Source organism: Anabrus simplex, chromosome 2 (genome assembly GCF_040414725.1).
Source record: "Anabrus simplex isolate iqAnaSimp1 chromosome 2, ASM4041472v1, whole genome shotgun sequence".
Lineage (NCBI taxonomy): Eukaryota > Metazoa > Arthropoda > Insecta > Orthoptera > Tettigoniidae > Anabrus > Anabrus simplex.
The window spans coordinates 332843168-332862144 of NC_090266.1; the positions used below are offsets into that span (position 1 = coordinate 332843168).

The 18977-nt window shown below is 40.2% G+C and overlaps 1 protein-coding gene across 5 annotated transcripts in view; it reads left to right on the forward strand.

The window, feature by feature from the left end:
* The window catches only part of LOC136864113 (uncharacterized), a 929406-nt gene that overhangs the window by 795890 nt on the left and 114539 nt on the right, over positions 1–18977 (forward strand). For 4 of the 5 annotated variants that reach the window (XM_067140695.2, XM_067140693.2, XM_067140696.2 and 1 more), the window contains one exon: positions 18746–18907. The exons of the other annotated variant lie outside the window; for it this stretch is intronic. In XM_067140695.2, coding sequence (XP_066996796.2) covers positions 18746–18907 — 162 coding nt within the window. The remainder of the gene's footprint in view (positions 1–18745; positions 18908–18977) is intronic. 5 annotated transcript variants of the gene reach the window in all.

Genomic DNA, 18977 nt, shown 5'->3' on the forward strand with positions numbered 1-18977 from the left:
GGAGTAAGTGATATTCGGGTAAGGGGAGATAACGAGGAAGAGATAGGAGATTATAAAGTGTACTTGACGGGTGTTAAAAAGGGAAGGGCAGAGTCTGGGGTAGGGCTCATTATCAGGAATACCATTGCACGCAACATAGTTTCTGTTAGGCACGTAAATGAGCGAATGACATGGGTAGATTTGTCAGTTGGAGGAATTAGGACTAGAATTGTCTCTGTGTATTCACCATGTGAGGGTGCAGATGAGGATGAAGTTGACAAGTTTTATGAATCATTGAGTGACATCGTGGTCAAGGTCAACAGCAAGGATAGAATAGTGCTAATGAGCGATTTCAATGCGAGAGTTGGGAATAGAACTTAAGGATACAAAAGGGTGATTGGTAAATATGGTGGGGATATGGAAGCCAATGGGAATGGGAAGCATTTCCTGGACTCCTGTGCTAGTATGGTTTTAGCAGTCATGAATATATTCTTCAAGCATAAGGCTATTCACCGCTACACATGGGAGGCTAGGGGTACCAGATCCATAAAAGACTATATCTTAACCGACTTCAAATTCAGGAAATCTGTTAGGAATGTACGAGTTTACCGGATATTTTTCGATGATACAGACCACTATCTGATCTGTAGTGAACTAAGGATCTCTAGGCCTAAAGTAGAGAAAGTGAAATCTGTCTGCAAACGAATAAAGGTAGAAAATCTCCAGGACGAGGAAATTAGACAGAGGTACATGGATATGATTAGTGAGAAGTTTAGAACAGCAGACAGTAAGCAGGTTCAGGATATAGAAAGTGAATGGGTGGCATACATGGATGCTGTAGTAGAAACTGCAAGGAAATGCCTAAGAACAACTCTGTGTAAAGATGGGAAAAGGCGAACGTCCTGGTGGAATGATGAAGTGAGAGCAGCTTGTAAATGTAAAAAGAAGGCTTATCAGAAATGGCTCCAAACAAGGGCCGAGGCAGACAGGGATTTATACGTAGATGAAAGAAACAGAGCGAAACAAATTATTGTTGAATCCAAAAAGAAGTCGTGGGAAGATTTTGGTAATAACCTGGAAAGGCTAGGCCAAGCAGCAGGGAAACCTTTCTGGACAGTAATAAAGAGCCTTAGGAAGGGAGGGAAAAAGGAAATGAACAGTGTTTTGAGTAATTCAGATGAACTCAAAATAGATCACAGGGAATCACTGGAGATGTGGAGGGAATATTTTGAACATCTTCTCAATGTAACAGGAAATCATCCTGGTGGTGTTGCGAACTGCCAAGCTCTTGGGGAGGAGGAAAATGATGTTGGTGAAATTACGCTTGAGGAGGTGGAAAAGATGGTAAATAAACTCCATTGTCATAAAGCACCAGGAATAGATGAAATTAGACCTGAAATGGTGAAGTATAGTTGGAAGGCAGGGATGAAATGTCTTCATAGAGTAGTAAGATTAGCATGGCGTTTTGGTAAGGTACATTCAGGTTGGACAAAAGCAGTAATTGCACATATCTATAAGCAAGGGAACAGGAAGGATTACAACAACTCTCTAGGTATCTCATTGATTAGCATACCAGGCAAAGTATTCACTGGCATCTTGGAAGGGAGGGTGCGATCAGTCGTTGAGAGGAAGTTGGATGAAAACCAGTGTGGTTTCAGGCCACAGAGAGGCTGTCAGGATCAGATTTTCAGTATGCGCCAGGTAACTGAAAAATGCTACAAGAGGAATAGGCAGTTGTGTTTATGTTTCGTAGATCTAGAGAAAGCATATGACAGGGTACCAAGGGAGAAGATGTTCGCTATACTGGGGGACTATGGAATTAAAGGTAGATTATTAAAATCAATCAAAGGCATTTATGTTGACAATTGGGCTTCAGTGAGAATTGATGGTAGAATGAGTTCTTGGTTCAGGGTACTTACAGGAGTTAGAAAAGGCTGAAATCTTTCACTTTTGCTGTTCGTAGTTTACATGGGTCATCTGCTGAAAGGTATAAAATGGCAGGGAGGGATTCAGTTAGTTGAAAATGTAGTAAGCAGTCTGGCCTATGCTGACAACTTGGTCTTAATGGCAGATTGTGCCGAAAGCCTGCAGTCTAATATTTTGGAACTTGAAAATAGGTGCAATGAGAATGGTATAAAAATTAGGCTCTCGAAGACTAAATTGATGTCAATAGGTAAGAAATTCAACAGAATTGACTGTCAGATTGGTGATACAAAGCTAGAACAGGTCAATAATTTCAAGTATTTAGGTTGTTTGTTCTCCCGGGATGGTAATACGGTAATATAGTAAGTGAGATTGAATCAAGATGTAGTAAAGCTAATGCTGTGAGCTCGCAGTTGCGATCAACAGTATTCTGTAAGAAGGAAGTCGGCTCACAGATGAAACTATCTTTACATCGGTCTGTTTTCAGACCAACTTTTCTTTATGAGAGCAAAAGCTCGGTGTACTCAGGATATCTTATTCATAAGTTAGAAGTAACAGACATGAAAGTAGCAAGAATGATTGCTGGTACAAACAGGTGGGAACAATGGCAGTAGGGTACTCGGAATGAAGAGATAAAGGCTAATTTAGGAATGAACTCGATGGATGAAGCTGTACGCATAAACCGGCTTCGGTGGTGGGGTCATGTGAGACGAATTGAGGGGGATAGGTTACCTAGGAGAATAATGAACTCTGTTATGTTGGGTAAGAGAAGTAGAGATAGACCAAGATGACCATGGTTAGACTCAGTTTCTAATGATTTAAAGATAAGAGGTATAGAACTAAATGCGGCCACAACACTAGTTGCAAATCGAGGATTGTGGCGACATTTAGTAAATGCACAGAGGCTTGCAGACTGAACGCTGAAAGGCATAACAGTCTATAATGATAATGTATGTATGTATGTATGTATGTATGTATGTATGTATGTATGTATGTATGTATGTACACTACTGGTCAAAAGTTTTCGTTCACCTTTGCACAAAACTAGATACTTTATTTCAATGTACAAACACATCGTAAAGACTAAATAGACCTACAAAATATATATTTTCTCTCTCTATCATTAGGTAGAATACAATGTGGTTTATATTTTAGCCTCTTCAAAGTATCCACCCATTGCCCTCCGAACAGCTGCACAAACTCTTTGCATTTTAGAAATAAGATATTATAGTGTGTGTGTAGACATTGCAGTCCAAAAGGCCTGTAAATGATTCCATAGCTCTTCAACATTAATTGACCTCAGTTCAAGTCAAGTTCATCCCATAACAGTTCAATGGGATTTAAGTCTGGTGACTGACTTGTCCAAATCATATTTTTTAGTTCCCCACATTTCTCTTTTCTATTGACATACCCTCTACACAATTTATAAGAATGTTTGGGGCCATTGTCCTGCTGCATAACAAACCCACGACCAATAAGCCTCTTGCCAGATGGAACTGCATTGTTGATCAGTATCCTGTGATATCCTTCCTTCTTTAATGTTCCATTAATTCTCACTAGATCACGGACTTTTTCACCCGCAAAACATCCCCACACCATAAACGACCCTCCACCATGCTTCACCATAGGTGTCACACACTGACTCTTCACACGTTCTCCACGAAGTCGACGAACAAACTTTCGACGACGGCTCCCAGATATTTCAATCTTCAATTCATCCGTGAATAACACCTTGGACCATTGCTGCACGCTCCAGTTTTTAAGTTGCTTTGCCCATTGCATTCTTTTCACGTTATTTTGTGTCCATAATAAAGGATTTTTGGCCGCTATGCACCCCTTTAAACCTCGTTCACAAAGACTGCGTTGCACTGTTGAGACAGAGATTGGAGCAGCTCGCATATTATTGACTTTTTCGCGAATTTCAGGTACCGTACGAGTCCCCTGACGTTTACTCTGTACACATATGAACTGATCTTCCCTGTATGATGTTACATGGGGTCTTCCAGATCCCGAAACACTTGCATTGGCACCGGTTTGCTTGAACCGCTGCAATGTATACACCACTGTAGATTGGGCTACACCAACTTTTGTTGCTGTTGTCCTGCTAGAATACCCTTCGTGATGCAGAGCTACAATTACAGCACATTTTTCAATTCCAAACTCCTGCTTCCGTCCCATTTGGGGATAATATGGTATGCACCTGATCAGATACACAAACACACTGCTAGCTGCAAACAGTGTACTGAAATCTAATGTGAACTGCTGCTACACAGAATGCTGAAGGAATGTGGCCTATTCGAGTGGACACGTCTTGGGTAAAGACACGTCAGTGTTTTTGTGGTTACTCATCAGCGACCCTCCATGCGGAGAACCGGTCAAATACACAACAGAGTCGTTCAGTCTTTACATGTTTATCTTGTTTTATTATCAGAACAGGGCTATGATAGATTACTTAAATCTACATCTCTGTTGTAACCACAAATCCATAGTTGTGATAGGTGATCGAAAATTTGTGACCGGTAGTGTATGTATGTATGTATGTATGTATGTATGTATGTATGTAATGTATGTATGTATGTATGTATGTATGTATGTATGTATGTATGTATGTATGTATGTATGTATGTATGTATGTATGTATGTATGTATGTATGTATGTATGTATGTATGTATGTATGTATGTATGACAAAATCCAGAAACCGTTAAATATTTAGAGTGAGTCAAAACTCTAAGGTGAGGTTTAAATGACCCAAGACGAACTTGAAGATCCCGTAATCAACTAGCATAAATCTGTGAATTTTGTAAACTGATGAGGCATGCTTTACGATATTTCCATACTCAACCAGAATTGGAGCAAGAGAGTTTCTGAGAAATACATAAGCTAAAACAAATCCTGTAACTGAATGTAAAACTGCTAAAACAGATCTTACTCACATATAGCAAGTCACACGGTTGAATACAGAGTTTAAAGGCTGAAAAATGCAACATATTAAGTATTTGAATAAACACAGTACTTACGTGATCATAGTCTGATTGGATGTGCAAGATAACCACTAAAATAACACGCTTGTGACAGTTAGATATGACACTTGAATTAACACCAAATGACAAATAAAAACATGTTTGATGACTGTGAACCAAACTTAGAAGACCTGCAGGATAAATTAATGGAACTAGATTAACCAATAAGAATATCACTTATTACCTGAATTACTATTACAATATATAATTTTACCCAAGAACAGCCCAATGTAGTACCAATACCAAGGAATATTGCGGGAAAATTTTCATAGCATAACCTTTTTCCCCACAATATAAAGACCGATGATATTCTTAAATTCAACCAACCAATAAATAAAAAAGACAATAAACAAGTCTCATACCAGTAAAACATCAAATTCAGAATTACATTTCTTGTGCACTAGCAAACCTTCATAACACATCACAAGCTCTCATGAGCTTAAGGTAATAATAATAATAATAATAATAATAATAATAATAATAATAATAATAATAATAATAATAATAATAATATATCTTAACCAACTTTGAATTCAGGAAATCTGTTAGGAATATACGTGTTTTTCGGGGATTTTTCGATGAAACAGACCACTATTAGATCTGTAGTGAACTAAGAATCTCTAGGCCTACAATAGAGGAAGTGAAATCTGTCTGCAGATGAATAAAGGTAGAAAATCTCCAGGACGAGAAAATTTGACTGAAGTACATGGATGCAATTAGTGAGAAGTTCCGAACAGTGGACAGTAAGCAGGTTCAGGATATAGAAAGAGACTGGGTGGAGTACAGGGACGCTGTAGTAGAAACAGCAAGGGAATGCCTAGGAACAACAAAGATGGGCAAAAGCGAATATCCTGGTGTAATTATGAAGTGAGAGCAGCTTGTAAACGTAAAAAGAAGGCTTACCAGTAATGGCTTCAATGAAGGGTTGATGCAGACAGGGAATTGTACGTAGGTGAAAGAAACAGAGCAACACAAATAGTTGTTGAATCCAAAAAGAAGTCGTGGAAAGATTTTGGTAATAACCTGGAAAGACTAGGTCAAGCAGCTGGGAAATCTTTCTGGACAGTAATAAAGAATGTTAGAAATGGAGGGAAAAGGAAATGAACAGTGTTTTGGGTAATTCAGGTGACCCATAATAGATCCCAGGGAATCACTGGACAGGTGGAGGGAATATTATGAAATTCATCTTAACATAAAAGGAAATCTTCATGGTGGTTTAGCAAACAATGAAGCTCATGGGCAGGAGGAAAATGATTTTGGTGAAATTATGCTTGAGGAAGTCGGCTAAGGTAAGGGTTATTCTACCCGAAGGCAGGTCCGAACCTCCGCAGAGGTGTTCCTGAGCCAGAGTTTACGTGTGGTAGGATGGCCAGTTCCTTTCCGCTCCTCCATTCCCTTACCCCCCACCAACAGCGTGTGGCAACCCATCCAACTCCTGACCACGCCCAATGTTGCTTAACTTCGGAGATCTCACGGGATCCGGTGTTTCAACACGGCTACGGCCATTGGCTGAGGAAGTCGAAAGGATGGTAAATAAACTCCATTGTCATAAAGCATTCAGGAATAGACAAAATTAGACCTAAAATGGCAAAGTATAGTGGGAAGGCAGGAATGAAATGGCTTCATAGAGTAGTAAGATTGGCATGAAGTGTTGGTAAGGTACCTTCAGATTGGACAACAGCAGTAATTGCACCTATTTATAAGCAAGGGAACAGGAAGGATTGTAGCAACTATCGAGGTATCTCAGTGATTAGAATGCCAGGCAGAGTATTCACTGGCATTTTGGAAGGGAGGGTGCATTGAGTGGTTGAGAGGAAGTTGGGTGAAAATCAGTGTGGTTTCAGACCACAGAGGGGCTGTTAAGATATCTTCAGTATGTGCCTGGTAATTGAAAAATGCTATTAGAGGAATAGACAGTTGTGTTCATGTTTTGTAGATCTAGAGGAAGCATACGACAGGGTTACCGAGGGAAAAGATATTCGCCATACTTGGCAGACTATGGGATTATTTAAATCAATCAAAGCATTGATGTTGACAAATGGGCTGCAGTGAGAATTGATGGCAGAATGAGTTCTTGGTTCAGGGTACTTACAGGGGTTAGACAAGGCTGTAATCTTTCACCTTTGCTGTTCGTAGTTTACATGGATTATCTGCTGAAAGGTATAAAGTGTGGTAGGGATGAATTCAGTTGGGTGAAAATGTTAAAAGCAGTCTGGCCTATGCTGACGACTTGGTCTTAATGGTAGATTGTGGCGAAAGCCTTCAGTCTAATATCTTGGAACTTGAAAATAGGTGCAATGAGGATGGTATGAAAATTAGCCTTTCCAAAGCTAAATTGATGTCAATAGGTAAGAATCAAAGAGAAAAGAATGTCAAATTGGTGATACAAAGATGGAACAGGTAGATAATTTTAAGTATTTAGGTTGTGTGTTCTCCCAGGATGGTAATATAGTGAGATTGAATCTAGGTGCAGTAAAGCTAATGCAGTGAGCTCGCAGTTGTGATCAACAGTATTCTGTAAGAAGGAAGTCAGCTCCCAGACAAAACTATATTTACATCGGTCTGTTTTCAGACTAACTTTGCATTACGAGAGCAAAAGCTGGGTGTATTCAGGATATCTTATTCATAAATTAGAAATAACAGACATGAAAGTTGCGAGAATGATCACTGATACAAACAGGTGGGAACAATGGCAGGAGGGTACTTGGAATGAGGAGATAAAGGCTAACTTAGGAATGAACTCTATGGATGAAGCTGTACGCATAAGCCAACTTCGGTGGTGGGGTCATGTGAGGCGAATGGAGGGGGTAGGTTACCTAAGAGGATAATGGACTCTGTTATGGAGGGTAAGAGAAATAGAGGGAGACCAAGACAATGATGGTTAGACTCGGTTTGTAACGATTTAAACATAAGAGGTGTAGAACTAAATGAGGCTACAGCACTGGTTGCAAATAGAGGATTGTGGCAACATTTAGTATATATCTCACCCTATGAGCTTGCTATGAGATCATACTTGTATAATATGAAGAAAAGTAAGTAAACTAAACCTCAGCATCTCGTAGATATCATTCCTAACTTAGGCAGTTCCTGGGAAATAATAAAAATAACAACAGGTAAAAAGGTACAAATGAAAACCACCGATGACAAGGCTTGATAATTAATCTAAGGAAGATTCTCCTAATACGAAGGTTGAACAAATATAAATAGGATTTTTGTTCCTGGACACCAACACTTGGTAGAACTGGCCCCGCGCTTCTGCTATGCTTAGGCGGGACCATTAGGAGTGAGGAGAACGTGCTGTTAGATATCTCCCGCCGTTTTGTCATTAACACTCATGATGTCGGAGCAAAAGGTGCACCCCTCCACTGCACAATGCATAATTATAAAATTTCTTGCACGTGAAGGCGTTACAGCTGCGGAATTTTGCCAAAGATTGACTGCACAGTTCGGTGATCAAACATTATCAAGGATGCGTGTTTTTGCCTGGCATAAAAAGTTCAAGGAAGGAGGAGAACATGTGCAAAAATCAGCAACACTATCGCCATCCTCGGACCAGCATTACAGACGAAAACATTTATGTGGTTAAAGACATTTTTTAAATTTCTTGTGGCTATTTCTAGCCAAGTGCAGCCCTTGCAAGGCAGACCCTCCGTTGAGGGTGGGCGGCATCTGCCATGTCTAGGTCACTGCGTGTTATTGTGGTGGAGGATAGTGTTATGGGTTAAAGACATTATTGACAACGATGAACGGGCGAGAGTATCAGAAATTGCAGAACAAGTCGGAATCATTTATGGGAGCTGTCAAGCAATCATCACAAACGACCTACAGTTCCGTAAAGTGTGTTCAAGAAGGGGCCCTCGCCTTTTGGCCGAAAATCTGAAGTATCCAAAATGATGCACACAAAATGCTGTCAACTTGTGTACACAGATTTATTCACAATTATTTACAAATTAAATGCACATAACCTTAATCACTGCTGTCGCAAACAAAATAATCTTCACTCCGAGAACATCAACAAACCCCCATTTTAACAGCTGCCTATTACGGAGCACATGGAGATTACAACTTTGAAACATAGACATTATAATGGCTTTTGCGCTTATGCCGTGTCAAGAAAATAAGGTGAAATTCTTTACATTTCGCAGAGAACTTTGCTCTGCGTCATCAGAAGAAAATCTCAACTGTCCACGAGAAAGGCTTTGTAAACAATGGGCATTGAATTTAGATGTTGTAATAGAAATGGAAATGGTACGTTCATTCATCACCAGATGGCCCCCCCGGACACAGTACAGCGCTAGCGTTTGAAGCGGAAGCTGACGGAACCATCAGAAACTGTCTGAGGGTCACATAACATAACAGGTGTACGCAACATATGACATTGACAGGTATATGACATTGACAGAAGCCTGGAATGAAACATCTGGCGATGAGGAACGTACGAATTTGGAAAAAACGGAAATGAAATAACAATAGTGAAGGGACAGGGAAGGGAACTACCTACGTAAATCCTTAATGGTTGGCAACCAGGTATTACCTAATTGATATATCATGTCTATAAGTATGGACCGTGAAAGCATCAATGACAACCTTGAAACAGTTGACTGCAGACTGCCACAGCATGTCGGCACAAACACAACACTGGTCACTAGTATACTCCTGTTAAACCATAACTCCAACTAAGCAGTAACTCGTCACTACCATCAAGACCACGTCCTTATATATGTGCCTGGCCAGGCTTCTAGAAGGATATGTTACAAAATACCTTCTCGTAAATTCTAGAGTGCATAATACATAGATATAACGTACAGAATATCCTACCATCATCTAGTGCCAAAGATACGTTATTCTGGATGGTACAGTGTGTTTTACAATACGTAGTATGTCTGGAAAATACGTATAAAAGTTGAATAATAACTTTATTTGACAATTATTCAGGTATTACAATATGGTCTCCTTCAAAGTACTCTCCCTGAGACAAGATGCACTTCTGCCAACGCCATTTCCACTGTTGATAACATTGTTGAAAGTCTTCAGTTGTGATGCTGTTCAGTTGCTGTGTCGTTTCTCCCTTGATGGCTTCCATATCACCCAATTGCCGCCCCCGAAGCACCATTTTGCATTTCGGGAACAGGAAGAAGTCACAAGGGGCTAAATCGGGTGAATAAGGCGGGTGGTCTGTCACGGTGATTGAGCTTCGGGCCAAAAACTCACGCACAACGAACGACGTGTGAGCGGGCGCATTGTCGTGATGAAGGATCCACCTGCCCCCTTGTGCCAAATCCGGTCGAACTCGGGCCACACAATCTCTGAGACTTGATGTTGATGCGGTGTTCCTCAATCAGAGAGAGCTCCATACCAACGGCAGGTTAAAATGGGTAACTTTCAACAAGCAGCCGCACACTACTACGGACACGCAGAGCTCTCCGACTCGAACTGAGCATGGAGAAGATTGGCGACAACAGCAGTGCTACCTGGCGGTGCCTCCACGATACGTGATACGTCACCCCGACAGATTTATACGTATTTTCCGGACACACTACGTACTGTTGTGGATTACACATTATATATAGGCCTACAGGTAATAATAAATTTTATACAGGTTCTTACATTAACTGAACTCATATAAATGTCTATATACAGTACATGTTTCATGACATAACCTCACAAACAATGCGATCATCTGACTATGTAAATAATAATAATAATAATAATAATAATAATAATAATAATAATAATAATTTGAGCTCGATACTTGCATTATTTTCCCATGGGTGAGAGAATATTTTTTTCAAGTTATATCAGTTTATCACACTTGCGTCAAATCTGAAGTTGAGACGTTTGGAGGTCTGTCAGAGGCTTACAGCAAGGTTTGCGGAAGAACGCGATGCATTTTTGAATCTGGTCATCACCTGCAACGAAACATGGGTCCACCACTACACTCCGAATCCAAACAAGCAAGTAAGGAGTGGCTGAGGAAAGGGGAGGCACCACCAGTGAAAGCCAAGACTCGACTGTCATATATCAAAGTTCTTGCAACCGCTTTTTCAATCGGCGAGGCATTTTGCTGATTGATTTTTTGCATGAGCAACCCACAATCAGTGCTGCTTACTATTGCGAGCTGTTGAACAAGGTGAGGGTTACATATCGCTGCAAAATACTAAACCAACAGATTCAACAGGTCGTCCTCCTCCACGACAATGTGCGGCTCCATACTGCAGCTCTAACTTTCTCCAAGCTACAGGAAATTCACTGGACTACACTTGATCATCCTCCTTACAGCCTAGACTTATCGCCCTGCGATTTCCATCTGTTCGGACCGCTTAAAGAAGCTCTAGGATGGAACGATTTGATGATCATGAGAGTGTGGAAGACTTCATACACAACTGGCTGGTGACACGATTCTGTTCTTTTTACCATGAGGGCATCAAAAAGCTGTCCATATGCTGGGACAAATGCATTTCCACGGCAGGAAACTATGTGCAAAAATAAATTGTAATTGCCTGGTGTTTTTCAATAAATTAATTTAAATAAAAAATAGAATCCCGTTTATATTTTATCCCCCCTCATAACACCATAACTCATAACCTACAGTACAATCCAGATGGTCCCATCTAGTTGTAAGGAGAATACAAATTTGGAGATCTTTAACGGTTGGCAGCCCACTAGTGCTTACTTGATAGCCAGTGATGTTGTTAAAATTATTGGGGATTTGGTGCATCGTATTTGCTCACATAGAACTTGCACTTTTTTGACAAAAATAAGTGTGGCCACGAACCTACTACGGTGGCGTAGCAGGGGGAGAGGTGATACTCCCACGTGGCGCGTCCCAGGTGGCGGATAGGGGGGTCCTAACCGGCTTGCCGGCGGACTTGAGGGAAATAAAATACCTCTCGCGGACCAAACACACTACCCCCTGCGGGTGGGGGACGCACATGTAGAATACACCCGCGGTATCCCCTGCCTGTCGTAAGAGGCGACTAAAAGGGGCGACCAAGGGATGCTTGGATTAGTACCATGAAACTACTTTTGATTAGTACCATCACGCGCGGAGCACCATTGGTCGCTTTTACTTGCGAGTAGTACCACTCTGTTAGGTACTCCCTATTTTGTGATTCGTAGCACTCGAGGGGGGTTCAGTGTGGGTTTCCAGTACCCGTGAGTCGTGCCCGTGTGTGCAACACCACAGGTCTGGGCGTTGCCTGTGAGTTGTACCCGTGTGAGCGACACCACGCGTCTGGGCGTAGCCTGTGAGTTGTACCACTATATGAGCGACACCGTGGGTCTGCGTTGCCAGTGATTAGTACCCACTATGTGAGGAACACCACGGGAATGACGGCGCCCGTGCTTAGTACACCTAGGTGAGGAACCTCATCGGTTTGCGTGGCTATGAGTGGCGCCATTGTGTGAGAAACACCATAGGACTGCGTTACCTTTACGACGTACAATACTTGTGAGTAGTACCTTACTGCTTGGAACACCGTGAGTTTACGCTACCTTTGATTAGTACCGCAGCTCGAGAAATATCATGGTTCTACTTCTTGCAACTTGTACCATACGGAGGGGCCGTAGACCTGGTTTTTGGACCCCTTTAGACATCAAGCATAATCGATTCAGGACTGTGCTTTATATGTGGTCCCTTGGTCAGTAATACTATTATTTATGACCGTTTTTGAGTCGGATCCACTGCTCTTTTGTTTGTTTGTTTGTTTGTTTGTTTGTTTGTTTGTTTGTTTGTTTGTTTGTTTGTTTGTTTTTGTTATTTTTTGGGTTCATGTACATCCATTCATTTTTCATGACATTTTTATTTATTTTGGTCAGTTTTTTTTTTTTTTTGAATTTTTTGTTGTCATTTCATTTCGTACCATTAGGGGCCGATGACCTCGATGTTAGGCCCCTTTAAACAACAAGCATCATCATCATCATCAATAAGTGTGAACATTTTCAGTGCATGATATATGCAGGGATTATTGTGCAAATGATTGTATTCCCCCAAAAAATGTAAAATTTACATTAGGCTATTGAAACAAGACAACTGGCATACTTACCCTATTCATTGTCACTGCCTTCAGTCTCCGAGCTATCCTCGCGTTTATCATTGTGGTCACCATTCCATACTGCATCATCCTGACTTCGGTCCAATGCATTTGCAATTCCTGTCTTCAAGGAACTCTTCACAATAACGTCTGTCGACACCATAACCCATGCCCGCATAACCCAAACACACATGAGTTCAACTGATGGCCTCTTTATTTTGCCAGCTGTAGACAGTCAGAATTTTTAAGGAAAAAAGGCATTTTATAGTGTAGAAGAGTATCTAGAATGTGGTATTTCAAAAAATGTCCTAATATAGGTAGCTAAAATAATTTTTCTAATGACTCAGGCATTATGGCTGAGATATTGTCTATAGATTATTTTTATTAATACTGACAATACCTAGTGTACATTTCCTGTACTTGATGGTGGAAGCAATAAACTATCTAAGTGTGTGGGTCCACCAGGAATTACAGCAAGATCAGTTTGCATTTCCTGAAGAAGTTTCTTCGTGTCTTCCATCAATTGTCCGCAGAAACTGTTCACACTAGCATTGCTGGGCGTCGAAGCAGTGCCCCTGGCCATGCTCTCCACACTGTATGGACCCAGTGCTGGACAAGAGCTGTATCCATCCATCCTTTGTCTTGAACCCATACATGAATGCCTTTGGGAAACTTCACGTTAGGCACTGTTTTTCTTTTGAAAATAACGTATGGTGGCAATTTACTTCCATCTGTGGTGATTGCTAGCATGACAGTGCAACGTTGTTTTTCACACCCAGTTGCACGTACAAGCACGCTAGATTCTCCCTTCTTGTTGATGGTGGTGTTGCATGGCGTGTCGAAGTTTATCGGGGTTTGATCTGCATTGCCAATTTGAGATAAGAGGTAATAGTTTTTCTTCCACATTGCTATACATGGCGATGAAAATCTATAATTTCGTCACTGAAATCACTTTGCATTCTCTGGCAGGGAGATGTTTGTCTTCGCAGACACAATCCCTTTCATGTCATGAATCCACTGATTCAACTGCGGCTCACTTTCAGATCCGAACAGCTAATTCCTCCCTTAATTGCTAGTTCACGCACTTTGAAATGTAGCATCTCGTGCGAGATACTAAAGCCATCATTTTGCAACTCAGTAACATAATGAAGCAACTCATCTTCCATTTCAAAACACTTGCCAGTTTTCCGCCCTCTGAATGCCTTACGTGTTCGGTTGGTGGTTTCTAACGAAGCTTTCTGTTTACGCCGGTAGTGAACATTAAACTCTGTCACACTGAATTCTCGACCGGCAGCTCTGTTACTATGTTCTTCAGCATATTTTATCACTTTGAGTTTAAACCCAGCCATATAACTCCCACGTTTCTCCATAACTTAAAGATCGACATACACAAGAAAACCTAAATGAGAAACAAGAATGACAAGTGAAGACAGACTACTGGTACTTGTCGACAATACAACAGATAGACGATACCTAATACCGTGATCGCTTGACTGCCTGGACAGGGAAACACTCCCAGTTCATGTGATCAGCTCTGCCGGACAGGTAGCGATAAGCACATTGACAAAGACGGAAGAAGGAGAGGGATGGCCGAGAGTGACGGACTGGCTAGGAATGCAGCCTTGGGGCAGGGGTTTGCGAGTTAGGTATTTTTGTTACAACAGCTAGCCTCAACCGTTCTGCAGGTAGAAAGAAATGCAGCTTCTTCTTGTACTGTCACGTACAAAGTACCGTAACAACAATTGGTACAGTCCCAATATTTAATGTGGGTATGTCTACGGAATACCCAAACTTTATTTTGTGTATGTACCATATATCTTAATGGGCCGGTTGCATAAAGACATCTGACGTGAGATCAATTTAGAAGCTAGTTCTGAAAATGAACTGAGATTACAACTTCGTCGCGTTGTACAAAACTTGCACTCTGTTTACACATGTGTAGTTAAAATGTAATCGGAGTTCAGAAAAGTGGACGGTGAAACACTGCAAAACAAATGAAATACGAAATAGCTTTGCCCGTTGGATAGTACTTAAATGGTAGGATTGAGCTGGCCATGACTGGCGACAAATGAACATCGTTTGCAGCATGTACTGGAATTTCTTCATATATGCTTTTCTTGCAAGAAACACAGGTGAAGAAAAAACAGACATCCGACTTACCTCAGTCAACCCTTGTTATTTTTTTTTTTTTATTGCTATAGTATTAGGTTTGAGAAGCCTAATGAGTCTTTCATTTTCACAGCCTTCGTGGCCATTCTCTTTCTTTTATTCATTCTTTGAAGAATCAGTTAGTGTTAACAAGGGGTGATTGCCCATTTGCACTAGCTCGTTTGGTTTAATATCACGTCAGGATAAAAATGTTGCATGGCCGTTTTTCTTTTATGGTTCCTGTTACCTACAGCGGTATTAAAGGTGTAAATAGTGCTTTTATGAGCACAGCAGAGCGCATACGTAGCTGTCAGGAAAAGGTGAAGCAACTCTGCATGTCAATAGCTAGCTCGTGTTTCACACATAGCGCGAATCGAACAGGGCGGTCTTCAGCACGTTTGAATATATTACATTTTCTCGAGAAGTACTCAGATCGATTTTCGGAATAATCACAGTGCTGAACTTACAATGCTTGTAGATTTAAGGCTAGGTGTAGAAAACCGCATAGTTCCATTTTAAAACCAAAGTTAATAGCATTACCTCAGAGGATATTGATACCATTCTATCTTGAACAGTCCATATATTTATTTGAGATGGTCAACTTAGCTGAATAACCCTCTATATCCCACTAATCAGACATCTGTAAAACATGAACGAGATAATGTAATATCGTAAGCAATTCATAGAGGTTATATGGTAGAATTATGTTTCACTGCATTATGAGAAGCATAATATAGCTTATATACAGACAACAGTCTTTTTTGTATTTTCTTATGATTTTTCACAACAACACAGATAATATTATGTTCGCAATCAGCTGTTCTTCTATCTCGAAAGTAAAACAACTCCTTGAACTGAGATCAAAGAGTTTGATCGCAGAAATTTCTCCATTCAAAGTTAATCCTATTTCAGTGCGAATTGATCGTAGATTAACGTTTATACAGCAAAAAAATCCGAGTTTAGCGTGAACTGAGATCAATTTTGTCTCTGATCTAAGATCAGACGGTTTATGCAACCGGTCATATGATGTCAGAAATTAATGCGAGTTATGTGCAGGGATTTTTTTCCCTGCAATTCCATATGTTAAAAATGAGGTGCGAGATATATGCGGTGGCGAGTTATATACAAGCAAATACGATATTTCCACTGCTTCTCCTATTATACTGGATCTTTCATACTTTGTGTGGATAAAAGCTCAAACATCCTGGAACATGAACCAAAGACAGGATGTGCTCAGTTATTTCCAATTTGGCTGGCTGGTTGAGGTGAACATTTCTTGCTTGTTCCTTGAGATGTCCCAGTGGTCGAGCAAGTTTGGCCAATGTATACATTAAGTAACAATTAACATTCAATCAGCCAGTCAATACTATTTACTGTATCATGTATACATGTAAGTTGGAAGTAACAGATGTGAAAGTAGTGAGAATTATTACTGTTGCAAATGTGTGGGAACAACAGCAGGAGGGCACTCACAATCAGGGGAGAAAGACTAGGTTATAAATGAACTCGTTAAATGAAGCTGTGCATGTAAATTCACTTCAGCGGTGGGGCCATGTGAGGTGAATGGAGGAAAATAGGTTACCTAGGAGAACAGTGACCTTAGCCATAGAGGGTTTAGATTAGCAGGAGAGAGACCCAAGGCAATGATAGTTAAATTAAAATTCTTATGATCTAAAGGTAAGAGGCATGGAACCAAATGAGTTCACAGAGCTAGATGTAAACAGAGAATTGTGAAGGCACTTAGTTCATTCACTGATTCTTGCACACTGAATGCTGAAAAACATAATAGTGTATAATGAATATGTATGTATATAATTATATATTTTACTTGTGTGTTTACTAAGGTAGTTTTTATGTATGACGTTTGATATACTGTGTCGATTTTGTTTTGGATCAAGTATTTTTTTTAACTGTTAGTGAATGTATTCTTTTGATGACAGTGGTCAGTGATAAATATACACTAGTGTTAAAAAGTTTGATCTTGCCTTAATAACTCCAGTTCTTATTATCTATTAGGCAGCAGATTAGTGACATTTCATACGACATATATTTAAAATGAAAATACCAAACATAAACATTCATTATACACAGACTGACACATTATAAAGCAATTTATGCTTGAAAATAACGGAAAGCAGTGTCTAGAGCTACACTGTTTAAACTTTGTCCTCATCTAGGTGCTCCCTCCTCTGCTCTGATTACTGCTTGACAAATACGTGTCATTCTTATGGTTAGTTTCTCCAACATCTCTGTAGTTATAGATCCCCATACTTGCAGAAGGCATTGCCAGAGATCTTTTCAACTCTTGACGTATTTTGCCTTACAGTCGAGTTCATCGCACAACAACGTATGGATGATAAGTCGAATGACTTAGGGGGCCAGGTCATTATTTGTAGAACACCTGATGATTGTTTATTTCCTACATACATCTTACACGGCTTTGGCGTGTGTTTCATGTCGTCGTCCTGCTGCAGAACAAATCCTCTTCTCGTATGTTGAATTTCACATCGTACTGCATTGCTTGATAGAATGGAATGGTACTGCTCCTTCCTCAAGATATCTTCCACTCTCCCCAAGTCTCCCACCATATTGTTACCAGAACAACCCCTACACATAATGCTACCACATCCGTGCTTCACAGTTGTGTTAGGCAGCCTTCTAGCATTCTTTCTCCTGGATGACGGCAGGCATACTGATGATAATTTGACCCAAATTTCTCATATTTTGACTTATCGATTCATAGGTCACATTTTCACTCGTCAATGGTCCAGTCTTGTATTCTCTAGCCCATTGAAGTCCCTGAGATTAATATCTGCTAGTTCTAGTTCCATTGATTTCAACATGCACAGCTGTCCACAGCTGTAAGCCTTCTGTTATATTTGCTTAAGATCACAATGTGTTTCTCTTCATCAACATGTGTTCCTAGGACGTACACTACATACTCGATCTTTGTGAGTGTCTGCATCTTGTCTTCACTTCAAAGCAGATAAAAATGCCATTTTTAGAAATCCCTAATGTTGCAGCAATCTCCTGGTTTGACCAATCACCAACCTTGTTGCCACATGCAATAGCATGCCTTTCTTCACTTATGCTAGCTTTTTTTTTTTTTTTTTTTTTTCCCATTTCTGCAGTGAGTCTCAATCCTGCAAAAATTGGGGCAGTACTAAAGAGAAGTCAATATAAGAAAACAGGCTAGACCAACAGAGACATTCAAAACAGAGGGAAAGTAGTTTGTATTATAGCTAACAGTAGAAAATATCAACAACAAAGACAATAGAGTTTTCTAAGTTTCATGAATTCCTTGGTTTAGCAATATAACAAAACAAGTCAATCATCAATGATCTCCATTTAGAGCAAATTCCCTATCAATCTAGGCTGAAATTTGGTGCACACAAGCTGAAGATTGTTACAAGGATCATTTCCAGATACCTACACCTACATAATACCTCAATAATAATTGAATAACATACCTTAGTGTGTAATAAATCAGAAAAGACAAATACCTGGAGCAAGAAATATATCAGAAATAAAATAAATCTCAGTTAAGTATCAGTTTCAAGAATATATAGAGAATTTCAGAGGTCAGTTTAACCTTATCAGTGCTTTTGTATATAGGCAATAAGGATATTCTGTTATCCAGGTTTGTTGCCTGTGTTACGTCAGATGTGGTGCCATGAAAGCAACTACTGATGGGCGCTGGGCTCATCTTCTTTGTGCCATGTCAGTACCAGGCGTTACCTTCGACTTCAATTCACTGAGTATTAGTGTGGACATTAAACATATCCGGACCCCTAATCATGCGGTGAGTGATCATCCAGTTATTTTCTTGTTATACAGTTTTCCTTCTTAATTGTATAAAACCATGCCTGGAC